The sequence below is a fragment of the Martes martes genome (genome assembly GCF_963455335.1).
Source record: "Martes martes genome assembly, chromosome: 14".
In the NCBI taxonomy this organism is placed as follows: domain Eukaryota; kingdom Metazoa; phylum Chordata; class Mammalia; order Carnivora; family Mustelidae; genus Martes; species Martes martes.
In genome coordinates, this window is record NC_137902.1 from 64,573,264 (window position 1) to 64,588,746 (window position 15,483).

The 15,483-nt window shown below is 43.5% G+C and overlaps 1 protein-coding gene across 1 annotated transcript in view; it reads left to right on the forward strand.

Moving 5' to 3' along the window:
- Window positions 1-9,621: 9,621 nt before the first annotated feature.
- Window positions 9,622-15,483, forward strand: part of ANK3 (ankyrin 3) — a gene marked incomplete at its 5' end in the record, with an annotated part of 330,132 nt that continues 324,270 nt past the window's right edge. The window contains one exon of the mRNA XM_080822938.1: window positions 9,622-9,735. Within this exon, the coding sequence (XP_080679064.1) occupies window positions 9,622-9,735 (114 nt within the window). The remainder of the gene's footprint in view (window positions 9,736-15,483) is intronic.

Sequence of the window (15,483 nt, forward strand, 5' to 3'; positions counted from 1 at the left end):
ACCCTGGGGAGGAAATAGAATGCAGATAGTGAACCATGTGGCCTACACATTACATGGAGAATATCATGGTTTGTGTCTTTCTGAAGCCTCGCTCTAGGGTAAGTGCTCCTCAAATGGAAGTACGTATGAGGTCCGTTGTTCTACTTAAAATTGTTCTCTTTCTCTCGTACTACTGAGCACTTGTTGAGTTTGGGTGTCATAAAGACATGTGGAGGGTGATGCTACTTCAGGAAGAGGGGTACCAAAAAATAATTGTCAATGAGTGAATTAATAAAGAAATTTGACCTGTCTGTACATGGGTTAGAAAAGCCAATAGTAATATGTCTTTCTGTGACTCAAATGATGGTGACTCTGTTCAGATACAAAGGGTAGATTCCCGTGGGTACTTTTGCAAATATACACACGGTCACACATATATGTATGTACATGTGTATACACATAAATATGCCAACCATCAGGTTTGAAGAGTAGTGTCCATTCACTCTTTTTTCAGAAACCCTCAAAACAGTATGTCACCAGCAGTGTGATGTCTTGGAAGAGGGGGGAGGTCAGGAAACTGGATCTTGGGTCAAATCCAACCTTGTTTTTGATTCACCTATAAGCTAAGAATTGTATTTACCTATTTAAGTGGTTGAAAACAATTCAAAAGAAGAGTAATCCTTGACAACACCTGAAAATTATGTGAAATTCCAATTACAGTATCCATAAGTCAAGTTTTATTGGATCCTAGCCACATTTCCGTATTTACCTGTGGTCTCTGGCTGCTTTTGTGTTCCAGTAGCAAAGTCGAGTAACTACAAGAGACCATCTGGCCTGCAGAACCCAAAATATCTGGCCTTTTATGAAAATGTTTGCCGACCCCTACCTTGGAGAATACAAAAAATGAGTAGGAGGAAATCTGCCTGAACACACACCTCCTCATATTTGAAAAGATCTATCTACCCTGCCCCCTTTTTTTAAAAGAGAAATTGGAAAAGGATAAGAAAATTGTTTTCAACTTTGATCTTTTTAAAAAAGGCCTCATAACTTATTTTCTCCATATGTATAACCTCATATCTTAAACATAATATTTTGAATATTCAAGCTTCACTTTTTAAAAAATTGAAGTACAGTTGGCATGACAATATTCTGTTAGCTTCAGGGGTGCAACATGGTCATACAGCTGTCGCAGTCACCCCTTGAACATTACAGGTCTGAACTGCGTGGGTCCACTCACAGACTTTGATAAACACAGTGCAGTACTGTAGATGTATTTTTCTTCCTTATGAGTTTCTTCACACTGTGTTTTCTCTAGCTTACTTCATTGTTAGATACAGTATATAATACCTATACAAAATACATGTCAGTCCACTTTTAATGTTATTGGTAGGGCTTCTAGTCAATAGTAGGCTGTTAGTAGTTAGGTTTGGAGGGAGCCAAAAGTTCTAGGTGGATTTTTCAACTGTGCAGGGGGTTCGCACCCCAACCCCATGTTGTTCAAGGGTCAACTGTATCTCCATTGCAAAGTGCCCCCATAAGTCTACTTACCATCTGTCACCATGCAGAATTGTTACCATATTATTGGTTATATTCCCTGTGCTACACTTTTTATCCCCGTGATTTATTTATTTTATAACTGGAAGTTTGTACCTCTTAACGCCCTTCACCTATTTTACCCATCTCCCTCCTTTTCCCCTGTGGCCGTTCTCTGTATTTATGAATCTATTTGTTTGTTTTTTCAGGCTTTACTAAGCCTTGTGATGATACCCTAACATGATATAATAAAGGACAGGTAAAAAGGTACAAAGCTGTGAAACATACAACAGGAAGTTTAATTAGTCTAATTTATAATTGGCCTTCTGAAGCAACATGAGAGGGAAAACCTACCAAGACTTACCAAGGTGTAGGACAGGTAGGAAGAGGACAAATCCTAAATGCACTTGGAGCCCCTGTGTAATGCCTTGTGTTTACATGTAACTGTTTTTGTCTTCTGTGATGATCATATTTTTTCATAAACATTAGCTATTGAAACATACTAGTAAGAAGCAGATGCTGTTATTTCCATCTTACAAGAGGAAAAGGCTATAAACTTTGCAGGTAGCTCTCTCTATGGCAGTAAATCGGTGCTAAATCCAAGAAAGTAAGTATTTTTTTTCTTTTTTGTCAGGTAGAAATCTCTGCATGATTGATATGGTCCACAGTATGATAAACGATGGCGTGAGTTGTAGTGTGAGTAGGTGACTGATTTCCATTACGACATCTGGCATAGTGCTTAGCTGTTACTATACTATCCTTGGCCATTGTATATGGCCTCATGAGTCAATGAGAAATTTTCTAAAAGTAAGAACCTTTGCTTCCTCTTGTGTGCCACTCCATCCCTCATAGAGAGTGTTAGCAAATGATCATGGAGTAGGCCAGCAGCTTCCTGAATTTTCAAATCCTATCTCTTTCATACCTTTGACCTTTAGTTTCCTCTTCAGAGAAATGTTTTGAAAGTAGACTTACTTTCCTTACATCTTGACCAGAACAAACCCACAGTAGAAGCACACATCAGTCCATCATGGCGTCCTTATTGTAATTGTATTTTGTCATCACAGAGTCTGGGAGAGAGACTTTAGAATTCCTTACCCCTTTTTTTAAGATGTTATGCATTTATTTGACAGAGATCACAATTAGACAGAGAGGTAGGCAGAGAGAGAGAGGGGGGAAGCAGGCTCCCTGCCGAGCAGAGAGCCCGATGTGGGGCTCGATCCTAGGACCCTGGGATCATGACCTGATCCGAAGGCAGAGGTTTAACCCACTGAGCCACCCAGGTGCCCCTAGAATCCCTTTCCCTTTATTACGAGTATGGGAATCCTGAGGAAGGATAAGGGACTTCTCTAAGGTCTTACAACTCTATGTAGCAAAGTTAGGGTAGGAGCTGTTTTGCCTTGCTTGCTTGCATTATCTTTCCTTTGGGCCACTTCAAATATGATTATGTATAAACATTAAATAACAATATCTAAAGAATTTCCTTTTCTAGAATGTTATGTTTGGCTACGAAATGAGATTTATCTCTGTAAGATGCATAGGAAAATTTATTACAGAGTGGATTACATCCTCCTTCAATCTTATTGGAATAGTTACTTAATCATAAGTTAATAAAAGGTGAGAGAAGCTGTGATTTTCCAGATGGTGTAGGGGATAAGCGATACGAGAGCATATCTGTTGTTTATCTTTAGTAGTGAATATATCTGAAGTGCACACAGTACTTGAGAAAGCATTCACATTTGCCGTCAGCCACCACAGTCAGTCTCTTAGTTTAGAGCTTATTTTGGAGAATCACTACCCTAATAGAATGAAAGGCTCATCTCCGTTGTCTCTTCACCATCTTGATTTGTTTTCTCTGGAGAGTCCAAGATGGAAAGAAGCAGAGCATGAGCAATTGCACCCCACCTAGTCACTTTGAATTTGGTCGCATGGCTTTATTTTCTTCACAACACTTGTTGTTACTATCTGAAATTCTCTTCTTCGTGGATCTGCTTGCCTGTTGACCCTCCTGTCCCATACTCACAAGAGTAAAAGCTGCAGAGTTTTGGGCTTCCTCGGTCTTACTCTACATTGGTATCACCAGCTCCTGGACCGCAATGGGAATCCCACACGACCTGCTCAGTGCGTGGGCAGTCGGCTATGTGTCGAGAGTGTGAGGGACCAAATTGTGAAATTGTAAGTTCTGTCAATGGTGAAGAGAGATGTCGTGCCTGGCCAAGATAGCAGTCTTATGAGAGCTGATCTCTGTGCTCTATTTTACACGCCCATCTCTGCTTCCACACCATCCGTGTGCGTGCTGGGATTGCTGGGTGACTTCTCTCTCTCTCCCATCGACTACTTGAGAGCAGGAACCAGTCCCATTCACCTGTGTGTCCCAGGTGCTGAACACAGTGACCAACAGGTGAATGGGCGAGTCCATGAGTGCATGAATGGTTCTTTTAGCACAAGCGCCTGGGAACATACTACCTCTTTGTGCTTCGCCTTTCCAAACGGAAAGTGTAATGACTGACTGTTGAGTGTCTTCTCCCGATCGTTTGCGGAAGTATCTGCCTTTGGGAAGATCATGTCTGGCAAATTAGGCTCTTTTTGCTAGTGTAAGCTCTTTATATAGACAAACACTGTAGTGTGAGCCTCACATATAATTTCAAATTCCTAATAGCCACATTGAAAGATCTTTTCAGAAAGCTAAATTTATTTTAATGTATTTTTATTAAGTATATCCAAAATAGCTCCATTTCGACATGACTCAATGTATACAGTTATTACTGAGGAATTTTACATTGCTTTTTCTAGTATTAAGTCTTGCAATCCGGTGTTAGTTTATGTCTTAATTTGGGTGCTAAATTATTGGAAATACTTGATCTGTATTTTTCCAATAAAAGTTAAAGTTGGAAAAGCAGATTCCCATATCCAGATTGTTCCAAACACGCTGCAGTATGTATCTGAATTGAGAATGTTTTTAAATTTAAAACTCAGTTCTCCAGACATACTAGTCCTGCTTCACTTGCCACATACGGCTGGTGGCTACTGTATGGACCCGCACAGATCACAAACTCTTCTTCGGTATACCTTTCCTCTGCATCTCCCTTTATTTCCACACACCCACAACCTTCTGTCCCTTCAAGTCCTAGCATTTTGGGTTCGTGAGAGGGTGGGTTTCAAGTCCTTTGGTCCAGCCACCTCCTTCTGTACGGACAGGGGCCCCGAGAGGAAGTGGCTTGTTCAGTATGCTTCATTTGCTCACCGCTCAGTGCTCTGCCAGGCACCGCCGGTCTACTTCTCTGGTCAGAGAGGGACCAGGGATGTGCCCGCATGGGTCTCCCATGTAGAATGAGGGATCCCCTCCTCCCTGCCAGCCAGTGTGGCTGTGGCGGAGACACCTGGGGAAGCCCGTCCCTATTGCACGTGTGTGGTGGCAGAAGCAGCTGGCAGCCTGGGGCCAGCCGGCTCTGCAGCACTGAGCTCAAGCCAGCGAGCTGGCCGGACCATCTCCTCCAGGGACGGCGGAGGGCAGACGGAGCATGGACATGGACAGGCCCGAGGCCAGCACTCACCGATGTGAAGATGCCACCCCACGAAGGTGTGGCAAGGACCACCAGTCTTTCAGTGTGGTCCTGCAAGTTCGTTCCTTCGTTCTTTCTTTCTTTCTTTCTTTCTCTCACTTTATGTGTCTAATCTGAAAATGAAGATGAATCTATGACTATGAGTTGAGATTTTTCCGGGGTGCTTTTTTGTCACGTATAACCATTGACAGGTTTAGTGCTTGTTTTCTTTCTTGTTCCCCACGTCGTTCAGAACATGCTTCAAGGTCTCTTGACATCATCTTTATCTGGGATGCCAAAATTAATGAAATGACGACGGATCCATTTTTCTTTGTGAAGGAAAAATACTTTGACTCGTACGGTGAGCCTGCTCTGCTTCTGAGAAGACGGAAGTGGGTGCAGCACGAACAGGTTTCGTTCCATCAAAACACACACTTCGCTCATTACCAAGAACTCGGGGTGGGTTTGGGAAGGTACAGCCTCCCTGGCAGGGGAGAACACTCTTTTCTTTTGTTTTCTTTCTGTTTCCCGTCCTCCATTTTTCTTTACACTCCCCATCTTCCCCTTCTCCACATCACCGTGTAACATTTTTTCCGAAGGACACTTTTACTGTAACTTCAAAATGACCAAGAGACAGTGTCTTCTTCATAGAAACTGCGTACGTTGTTCATGTGTCCACCCAGCTCACCACTGTGGAGACATGATATAGAATGACAACCAGAGGGGTCAAGTTACTAATTGGCTGAAGTAATAGAGTTGGTCTCAAAATCCTGGCAAGGTGTAAGGAACTTCACTTAAACTGTGAAGGAAAATCCCCCTCACTTCTCAAGCCTGTAAAACATCCTAATGAGTTGACTTGATTTTGTTTTCAGTGGGATTTCAGTCAGTCACAGATTTTTTGATTCCCGGATTAGAAATTATTTGGGATCTAAACCTTATCCCCGCTGCGAAGCTAGAAAGTGAGTTTTACTTTTTTGTACTAGTTTTATGCTGTAATGCTCTGAATAAAATTTGTCACTTCTGGTAAGAAATCAGGAATTATTTGGGGAAGAATTGTAAGGAAAGTTTTTGACATAAGTTCTGGTAACCAAGGTCAAAGCAAGGAAAAGGCCAGGACTCCTTGCTGCAGGATGCTGGGTTTTCAGGTTTTCAGATTGCTCGGCCAAGCTGCCTTCCGCAGGAAGGGTAGGGGGACATAAAGCCGGGCGCTAGGATACCATGCCTTCAGTTCCGCCAAGTGGCTCGCTGCTATGTTAATTATCATTGCCTTTCCTATAGGACATAGTCAAAGAAGGATTTCTGCTGCTAATAAGTTTGAAAGATCACTTTTACTTTATTTTCGAAAGGATGCTTTAGGAATTCCTGTAGCTGGAACTTGTATTAAGCCAGAACAGATTCCCCTCCCCTGCTTCCCTAGAGAGAAGTGTCTTAAGAATAGTCTTTAACTTTCAACAGCTTTGACATTGCATACCCAGGCCATCCTCATCCTGTATAAGTTCTGTCTAGTACATCCACAAGGCCAGTGTCAAGGCATGGGACTGGAGCAGTTCCCCTGTATGTGGGTGGTAATTGATGCAACCGAACCCTGCATTTCCTTCCTGTTCTCAGACACTGGCCACCCTGCTCAGAGACACACTCTTGTACCTGCTGCGCTCTCTGTTTTCCTTGGAAGATTCATGCTAGTTCTGTAACCTTGTAGAAGAGAGCAAATTCTTGAGACTTAAGTGGAAAAGTTTTGCGAATCTTCATAGACTTCAGAGACTCAAGTTTTTAAAAATTATTTTCATGTTTCATTTTCAGCTCTTATAAATAGCTTGCTTTCTAGAATTATTGATAGAACTGTCAGTTCAGGTTGGGAAGGGAAACACCTAGTATTTGTGGCTATCATGCATAAATGCCTTTGTGTGGAGAATAAGGACACAAGAAGCTGGAGAGTTACCTGTCAGGGTGTAGGCTGGGCAGAGAGAAAAGAACTAAGACACTAGCAGTATAACAGTCCAAGTCACAGACCCACAGGGCTGCTTTCCTTGGTGGCACTGCTGTTTAAAATTCTTCTGGCTTAGAAATGGAGGACAAAAGCCCACATGCTCTCTAAGAAAGAAAAGCTAAACAAGCCTTAGAATTTATTTTTGATGGGTTAACAACTTACTGAGATACTCCAAAATCCAGCATAACACAAAATGCATGTTATGGCAACATTAAAGTTGTGATGGATTCTCAACTTCTGAGTAATTTGGGGGAAACAAAGAATGATTCTAGTTTTAAAAAACACCTGTGGCCTGTTTTCCTAATTTCCAACAATGGTTTGGCTGATAGTGATCAATGGGAAAGTATAGCTTTACAGCCCCAGCCAAAGAGGTTACTCTGATCAGGGATACTTATAAATATATTTTAAAGTATCATTAGTGTCTATAAAGGAAGAAAAACAGGCCCAGGAGCCGGTGGGAAACGAGCCAGTTCTGTAGCTGGCTGTTCTCTTCAACTTGCTGAAAATAAGGAAAGGAAATTGTATGAATTTTCCTCAAAAGTACAAGATATTTTATATAAGGAGAGACTATACAAAAGTTCTAATTTTTATTTTTTTCCCTCCATCCCACCTATTCCTATTACAATAAAAAAATTATTCTGGTAGAAAAACCACTTATTTTTATTACTAAGATCCAATTGTGGTTTATCACTTTTGGATCTGAGTCTCATTTCATTCCCCTCCTTCATTTTCTCCTCTTGTTTTGTCAGCTGATGGTTTGGTAGGCAAGGGAGAACCTTTCCAGACGTCTTTTTTCCTGGAGATGGTTTGTGTGGGGAAGCAGCCCATGAACATCAGTGCACGCAGTAGGCCGCCATCGCACGCAGTAGGCCTCTGGGAATGGTTTGACCCACATGATTTTCAAGCGGGTCACAGGGAGAAGAGTGTGCCAGCCACTCGCAGCAGGGCCGGAAAGCCATGTGCCCGCCATCTTTCTCTTCCCATTGCCTATCACTGCCCACCAGAGGATCAAGAAGCCCCCTACAGGGGGATGGGGAGGAAGATCTTTGATCTCCAAGTCCGAAATGTAGTGAGTGGCTGTTGTTTGCAGGAGCTCACACTGGAGGTTCTTTATTAAGCAGTCGAACAACAGCTCCGGAGAACGCCTGCCGGCTCTTCAAGCGGCGCCTTTCGCCTTCTTGCTCCAGCTCTCCACGCACGTTAGCCGTCAGTCCTGCAAAGCCAAAAGGACCAATCTCTAAAATTACAGACTTCTTGAATTGGAAGAAGCGCACGGCCTCATGGTATTGGAAGCAAACATACTCTTTCCAGTGGAACATTTTCTCCATCCCCACCGCCCCCCATTCCAACCCCCACCAACCCCACTCATTTTCCTGGTGCATTTAGGGTTTCCTACTAGGGCTCCAGTGTTTTAGGTCCATCCCGTCTACCATTCAATTCAGCCATTTCTTGTAAACCCGTGTGAATCCCCTGTGTGTCTACATGATTCCTGACTTAGGCCGTTTCTTCGGTGTGTGTCCTGGCAGAAGCCACCCCAGCAGGCCTGGAGAGCGACTGCTGCTTCACTTCTCCATCATGAATATTCAGAGGCTGCAGTCAGCAAGGACTCAGGTGGCAAAAATAGTAAGGTGATTGAAGCAAACCCTAACATGAAAGCCAGATCTCCATGTCAGTGTCTCCGAAACCCTGATCGCTGCCCAGATCGCCCATCCTCCAACCCGTGGACCACATGAGAGGAGAGTCCTGGGGAACTCCTCTGAATCGGGCATCTGTTCCATACACCAACATGCTCACGTCTTTCTGTATGATGTGTTGTAATCAGCGTGTTGTTTTTAAAAGACAACAGGCCCTTCTGTAGTCCTCTCCCACAAAATGCATTTAGGCCCATAGTTCAGCATAAAGGACGCACTGTTGAGACCAGCAATGCATGCATTGTTTTCCCCTGTAATGTGGTCAGGATCTCCATAGCGAAATGTAGTGCATTTTGTGAAATCTTATTTTATGTGTTTTGTCCCCATCAGCAGTTAAAACTCAAGTAGGAACGGCTCCATTCTATTACGGGTTAAATTATGCTCGGTGCAGAACTAGTGGTGATGTATAAATTGCAGCCCTGTCTTTTTTTCGAAGGATTCTAAAATAGGTTTTCAGAATTAGTACTGGATTTTCGCTCCTGCATGTGTGGTGACTCTGGATTTTTTCCCTTCAGAGAAGCATCCTTTGCAGCATTCCCCCTTCCGAGGAATCACTTAGACACTTCCAGCTGGTGGCAGGGGACACAGCCATAATACAGCTTCCTCTGTCCCAGCTGTCTTTCTCACTACGATAAATGCATTACGATGGCCGCACTCTCGTGTAAAGGTTCAGGTGCAGGAAGGTGGAGGATGAAGTCTGGGAATCGTCTTTGGGGTTTTTAAAAGCTTCAGCTTCTGCAGCATCTTTTGCATTTTGCATGTCTTCCTGCTTCTGGTCAAAGGTTTCTCTCCAGTGATTGGAATGCTGTCGTAAGCCTGGCTAAAGGTGCCCGAGGAGATCACCTTCTACGAGGAAGCCCTGCGTGCTTGAGAAGCTCTTTTTAAATGCATTATGGCTCATGCAGCCTCCCAGTTAAAGAAAAACAGGGATTTAGAAATCAATGCTGAAGAAGAGACTGAGAAAAAAAGGAAACACCGCAAACGGTCCCGGGATCGGAAGAAAAAGGTAGTGGTCTCTGCCAGAGCATGTATCTTGCCTGGCTTCTTTTTGTTTTAATCTCCTCCTGGCGTCTGTTGGAGGCATGAAGGGCTGTTTTCACGTGCTGTGTAGGGGATAAATTGGGAACAGATGATGAAGCCCACCGGTCGACCTCGGCCACAGGACAGGCGAGGCAGGGAGAAGGCTGCATGCCGGGTGGGGGTGATTGCAGGGCTGATGCGGAAGGTGCGCCTCCTCCTCCTCCTCCTCTTCGCAGGGGCTGGGGCACGCCGGCATGACACAGAAAGGTGTTGCCAGGGAGTTAAAAGTACTTTCTTCCTGGCCCCGTCAAGGTTAAACGGACTGTGGGGACTTGAGTTTGAGGGAGAGGCCGGAGAGCTGGTTTTTGGACTTGTTAGAGGTCTTACTCGTGGAAAAGGAGCTTTTTGTGCTAGAACTACTGTCACTTGTGTGCGTTTCGCGGGCAGATCTGTGACCTTAAAGACGGAGCACAAAAGTCATTTCCTGCTTCGCTTTTTTTCCCCCTCCTTTCTTTCTTTCCTCTTGCCTCTTATTTCTGTAAGGTGCTGCTAGTTAGCTTGTGCAATGGAAATAAGCTGCCAGAAATAACTTTCTTTTGTTACATGAAGCTAAAATCACGGAGGTTTGTTTTTCTCGGCTGGGGGAGACGGATCATCCTGAATGCAGGAATTCCCGTGGCCCAGCGGGGACCTGAAGCCTTCCTTGCTGATTGCTTCTGATTAAAGCTTAGGCATTGATCATCCCCAGCTGATATTCTAAGGTGGCGGTGGTGGGGAGGAGGAGGAATATTCTAGGTCAGTGGTGTTTTATTACCACCTGAGAGTACTTACTGAGTGTTTAGTGGCTGTGCTCTTAAATATGACTCCTAGGTACCCTGTGGGGAGTGAGGGCCCAAAGCACTTTCCCTCCATGGCAATTAATAAAAATTGACTAAAACTCTGTGATCTGAATACGAAAGTCGGGTCATAAAGCATTTTTATGTCTCTTTGTGAGAATTCCCAAGGGAAAGATAATCTTAATTCGCTCTGAGCAGTGATGCATGTGCCTTGTAAATGACACGCAGATTTCAGCCACCACATGTACGTCTCCTCAGGGGTGATGGGGTATATTTTTGGTGCCTTTGCCGTTTTCTTCAGGGTTAGGATCTGGAAAAGGAGGCTCTCTGCCTCTTGTTACGTGGCAGATTTGACGAGATCGGGTTTGGAGGGCTACAGTTGCTTTGCTGCAAGGTGGTAAATATAGAACATTCCGCCCTTCAATATTCTTGTAAATAAACTTCTTGACTGCATTTTCACAAAAGTACAGACTCAGGGTGCATGTTTCAAAGCCTTGCACAGCAGAGTTATGGAATTGCCATATTTGGCTAGGTTCTGGTCTAATTGTACTGTGCCAGGTTGTCTGTGGGTAGGTCACTGTTGAGTGCCCCCTCTCTGCACATCTTTGCCCACTCCCACAATGGTAAACTGGCTTCTAAGAACCATGGGGGAAGGTAGGTGTGTTTGTATAAAGATACAGCGTCACCGTTGCCGTTCACACTCTGTAAGAGTTGTTGGCTGAGCCAGCCTGATGCAGCACAGTTTCCTGTGGTGATGACAGGCCTGCTGCCTTGGGGCCTGGGCCCCTGTTTGACTTGGAAGCAAAATCGGGAAGGAGTAAGGCAAAGGGAGCTTCTGGACTCACTGAGCTGAAGCAAATGCTTTGTGGACCAAAGTGCTTTGTTATGAGTACAACAGAGTCTGTCCAGTGTAAATCTCTTAGCAACCAGAAGGGAACATGGAGAAATATCAATATCGCTATGTCAATGTGTAAGCAGATTTAAATGTTTTGTTCTCAGGACAGTCACAGAGTTGATCCAGAAACTGGCTCGGGGATAACACTTTCATTGCTGTTGTACTACTAGATTCGTGACATAGTACGATATGTATAGTCCCTCTCAAAGATACATGTATTTCAGGAGATTTAAATATTCCCAGTCTAGTGATTTCAGGGACTCCTTTCAAAATATAAAGTCAAGATTACGTGACTTTGAAGACCTAATCTAGATTCTTTTTTCTGTCATAGAGCGTATCTACCACTTACTCTCTATAAAGTGAATTGTTTTGACTTGGGCTTTCCTTTTTCTTTTTTTTCCTAAAGATCCTAATTAAGGCTCGTGGGTTACTTTGCTCCGTATTATAGGTCCCATGTCGACTGGAAAAGCTGCTTTTATATACTTTGCAGGTTATTATGGGATTCATTGCTCTGGCTCATATGTAGAATATCCTGTAGGACCTTTTAATTACATTAAAGTAATAGTGAGTAGTCTCCTAAAATCACAAAATAGGAAAGCTTAAGAAAAACGTAAAGAGTATCTAATTTGTAAAATAAGGAATTTGGTTCATGGTACCCATGCAGTTCAGGTCTGAGCAAGCTGAGGGTGAACCTTTCCTGATTCTGTCCATATGGCATGACATCACACAGTATGGGATATTACTAAGTATTATAATCAAATCATAATATGTGCATAAAATCAACACTGCATTCACATTTCATCAGTTTTTTTTTTTTTAAACCCACCTTTGGTCTGTTAAGAATGTTGATAACCATGAATAAGTGATTACCAATCAAAAAAATAGGAAACTTCTAGGAATTTATAACGACTTGCATTTTAATAAGGGTGTGTTTTATTCTTGCTGTAATAAGTTTAGTGTCAAGAAAAAGACCTTTCTATTTGTTAAAGGATATACACCTGAATGGATGAACCCTTAATCTTTTTATCACCGGTTTTTCTGACTTAAAGCAAAAAAAAAAAAAATTATAATAATGATAAGAGTAACCCCAAAATCTTTTCATGAGTATTTTGTTTCAGAGTTGCTTTTTACTACATTACGAATCTCCCTGATGGGGACTTTCCCATTGCCCTTCCCTGATAGATTTTCCCCTTCCCTCTCTTCTTCTCCTGATGGGCTGCTGAGGCTGGCCATGCGTGGGTGGCGTGCCTAAGGTAGATGGAGGGCCTTTGGGTGTGTTCACATAGGCTCCATGCCCTGGCCGAGCAAGTTGCAGAGAGGAACTCTTTATATCCCCTGCACTGAGCAAGGTCCTGGCCCATGGGTAGTGGTCATTCGGTGACCCAAGCTGCTACCATGGGTTCATGAGGGCCAGTCACAAATGCTCTCAGGCCCACACTTCCCTTATTGGGAAATACGTAGGGAGTTACCTACGTATTTTGCCTTCTCTCCGTGTAAACGATAAAATACATTTCAGTAATGTGGGGTATGATGAGAATTGACCTTAACTTATTCAGTAGTTTTCTTAATGTTCACCAGGATGCTTGTATATATTTATACACCCTATGAAAAAACAAACAACTTTGAGGTGATCTAAGGAAATGTACACTAAACAAGGAAACATTCATATATGTATCACCGACATAGGATAATATATACTGGGATAAAGTGACAGTTAATTTTATGATTAATATCTTTTCTAATTATTGACGTCAGACTCCTACAGCTACTCAGTGGTAGAACAGGAATGAATATTCATTGCTTCATTTTTGGATTCATGCAGTCGGTCAGCAGACGTTTATTGGGTGACTTCTGTGGGTCTGGCATGGCATCCGGTGGTGGAGGCAAAGCTAAAGGAGCCAGAGTGGCAACAGTACAGTAACTCTCCGCAGAGAGAGCAGAAAGATCCGAGCACCATTAATCCCCCTGCATAACATATGTAAAGGGAGCCACAGGAGCCCACAGGAAGACTCCCAGTTCAACCCAAATGGGCTCAGAGAAGGTTCTTGGCGAAGCTGAACTTTGGAGGAGAAGTGAGCAAGATAGGCAAGCAGGAGGCCCATGCCCAAAGTGGTGGAAGTAAGAGGGAACGTCGGGGTGTGTGAGAAAAAACATAAATAAGGAGCAAAGAGGACAGGCGAGTATGGCAGGAAAAATAGCTGGAAAAGCAGCCCAAAGCCAGGTCCTGAGACTTCGTCTGGGGCTGGAAATCACCCTCTCGAAGGAGAGGGACTCGAACCAACTTGCATGGTGGTGGTAGGCAGGGAAACCAACAGCTGCATGGTTTGGAACCATCCCTCGGGTGGCCGTGCTGCCGACAGCCGGCGGGCTGGCCGTCCGGAAGCGCTGGTGGTGATTCAGGAGTGAGAGAGGCTGAGGGGCTGAACCAGGGCAGAGACTGTGACAGTGGAGAGGGGGTGTTGCATCCAAGAGATATTTAGGGGAAGACTCAACAGAACTTGGCAGTGGACTGGACGTAGGATGTGAGAGGGAGAGATCGGATTCTAGCGTAACTGCCAAGTTCCTGGCTTGAAGCGGAAGATGAATAATTAAATTTCCTGGATTCATGTCTTTTCTCCCAGGACATTTATTGACCACTTAAAATGTACCAGGTAGGATTTGAAATTGCTTTGTAGGTGGAGGCTCACTTAATCTTTACACAACCCTACAAAGAAAGTATTTTTATCATCCCCATTTTACAAATGAGGAAACTGAGGCATGAGCCCATTAAGCTGTTCCTGTACTGCTTAATGGTACATCTAAGATTCCAGCATGGAACATCTAACTGTAGCTTGTGCTCTAACCTACAACACAAAACAGCGTATGTAATTAATATTTTCACAGCTGTGTATCAAAATGGACTTGATTCAGAGAATCTTCTAAGTGATCAGCTACATCCTATGGACTTGATTCAGAGAATCTTCTAAGTGATCAGCTACATCCTAGACACTGGGTACCTCAAATAACAAGCGTTATATTTCTAACTAACCCACTGCAGTATGAGCAGTGTGTCTGGTTTTCTTTTCCTCTGTTAATAGACTTAAAAAAGATTTACTTATTTGAGAGATGGGGAGGGGAGAACACGAACAGGGGGAGGGGCACAGGAAGGGGGGGGAGAGAGAGAATCTCCAGCAGACACCCTGCCGAGCATGGAGCCTGACAGCGGGCTCAGTCCCACGACCATGCAATCACGACCTGAGCCAAAATCAAGAGTCAGATGCTTAACCGACAGAGCTACCCAGGTGCCCCGCCTACATGCAGTAGATTTTAGTGTTTTATCTGAATAACTTCTTTTTTAAATTTTGAAAATAAATGGACAGTCACCAACACCAGGACTTCACATCCTGAAAGACATGTTGCTATAGCCTAGCGTTTTCTTAGGTGCTTACTGTATACCCAGTGATGTGCGGCGTGAGTCCTGTGGATTGTTCTACTATTTTTTCCTCACAGCTTCTTTATGAGACTGGCATTATTTTCATCCCCATTTTTTTTATAGCTAAATGAAGACTTAAAGAGAATAAATAACTTGCCTGTGGTAATACGGCTCATACCTGTTGGGTCTACACTTAATCTTGGGTCATAGGCCCCATTTGGAATCTGTATTTAACCACTGGGTTTATTGTTTTGTTTTAAAATATTTTATTTATTTATTTGACAGAGAGAGACACAGCGAGAGAGGGGACACAGAAGAGGGAGTGGGAGAGGGAGAAGCAGTCTTCCTGTGGAGCAGGGAGCCCAATGTGGGGCTCAATCCTAGGACCCCACGATCATGACCTGAGCCAAAGACAGACACAACAACTGAGCTACCCAGTGCCCCACCACTGGGTTTATTGTAATAAAAATCTGGCGGTCTCTTTTAGGATTGAAACAATGTAAGGATTTGAGAATGAATTTCAGGAGACATAAACAATTGAGTATTACCTCTTGCTAGAGATGCTTGGTGCTTCCTGACATTTACAGGCCT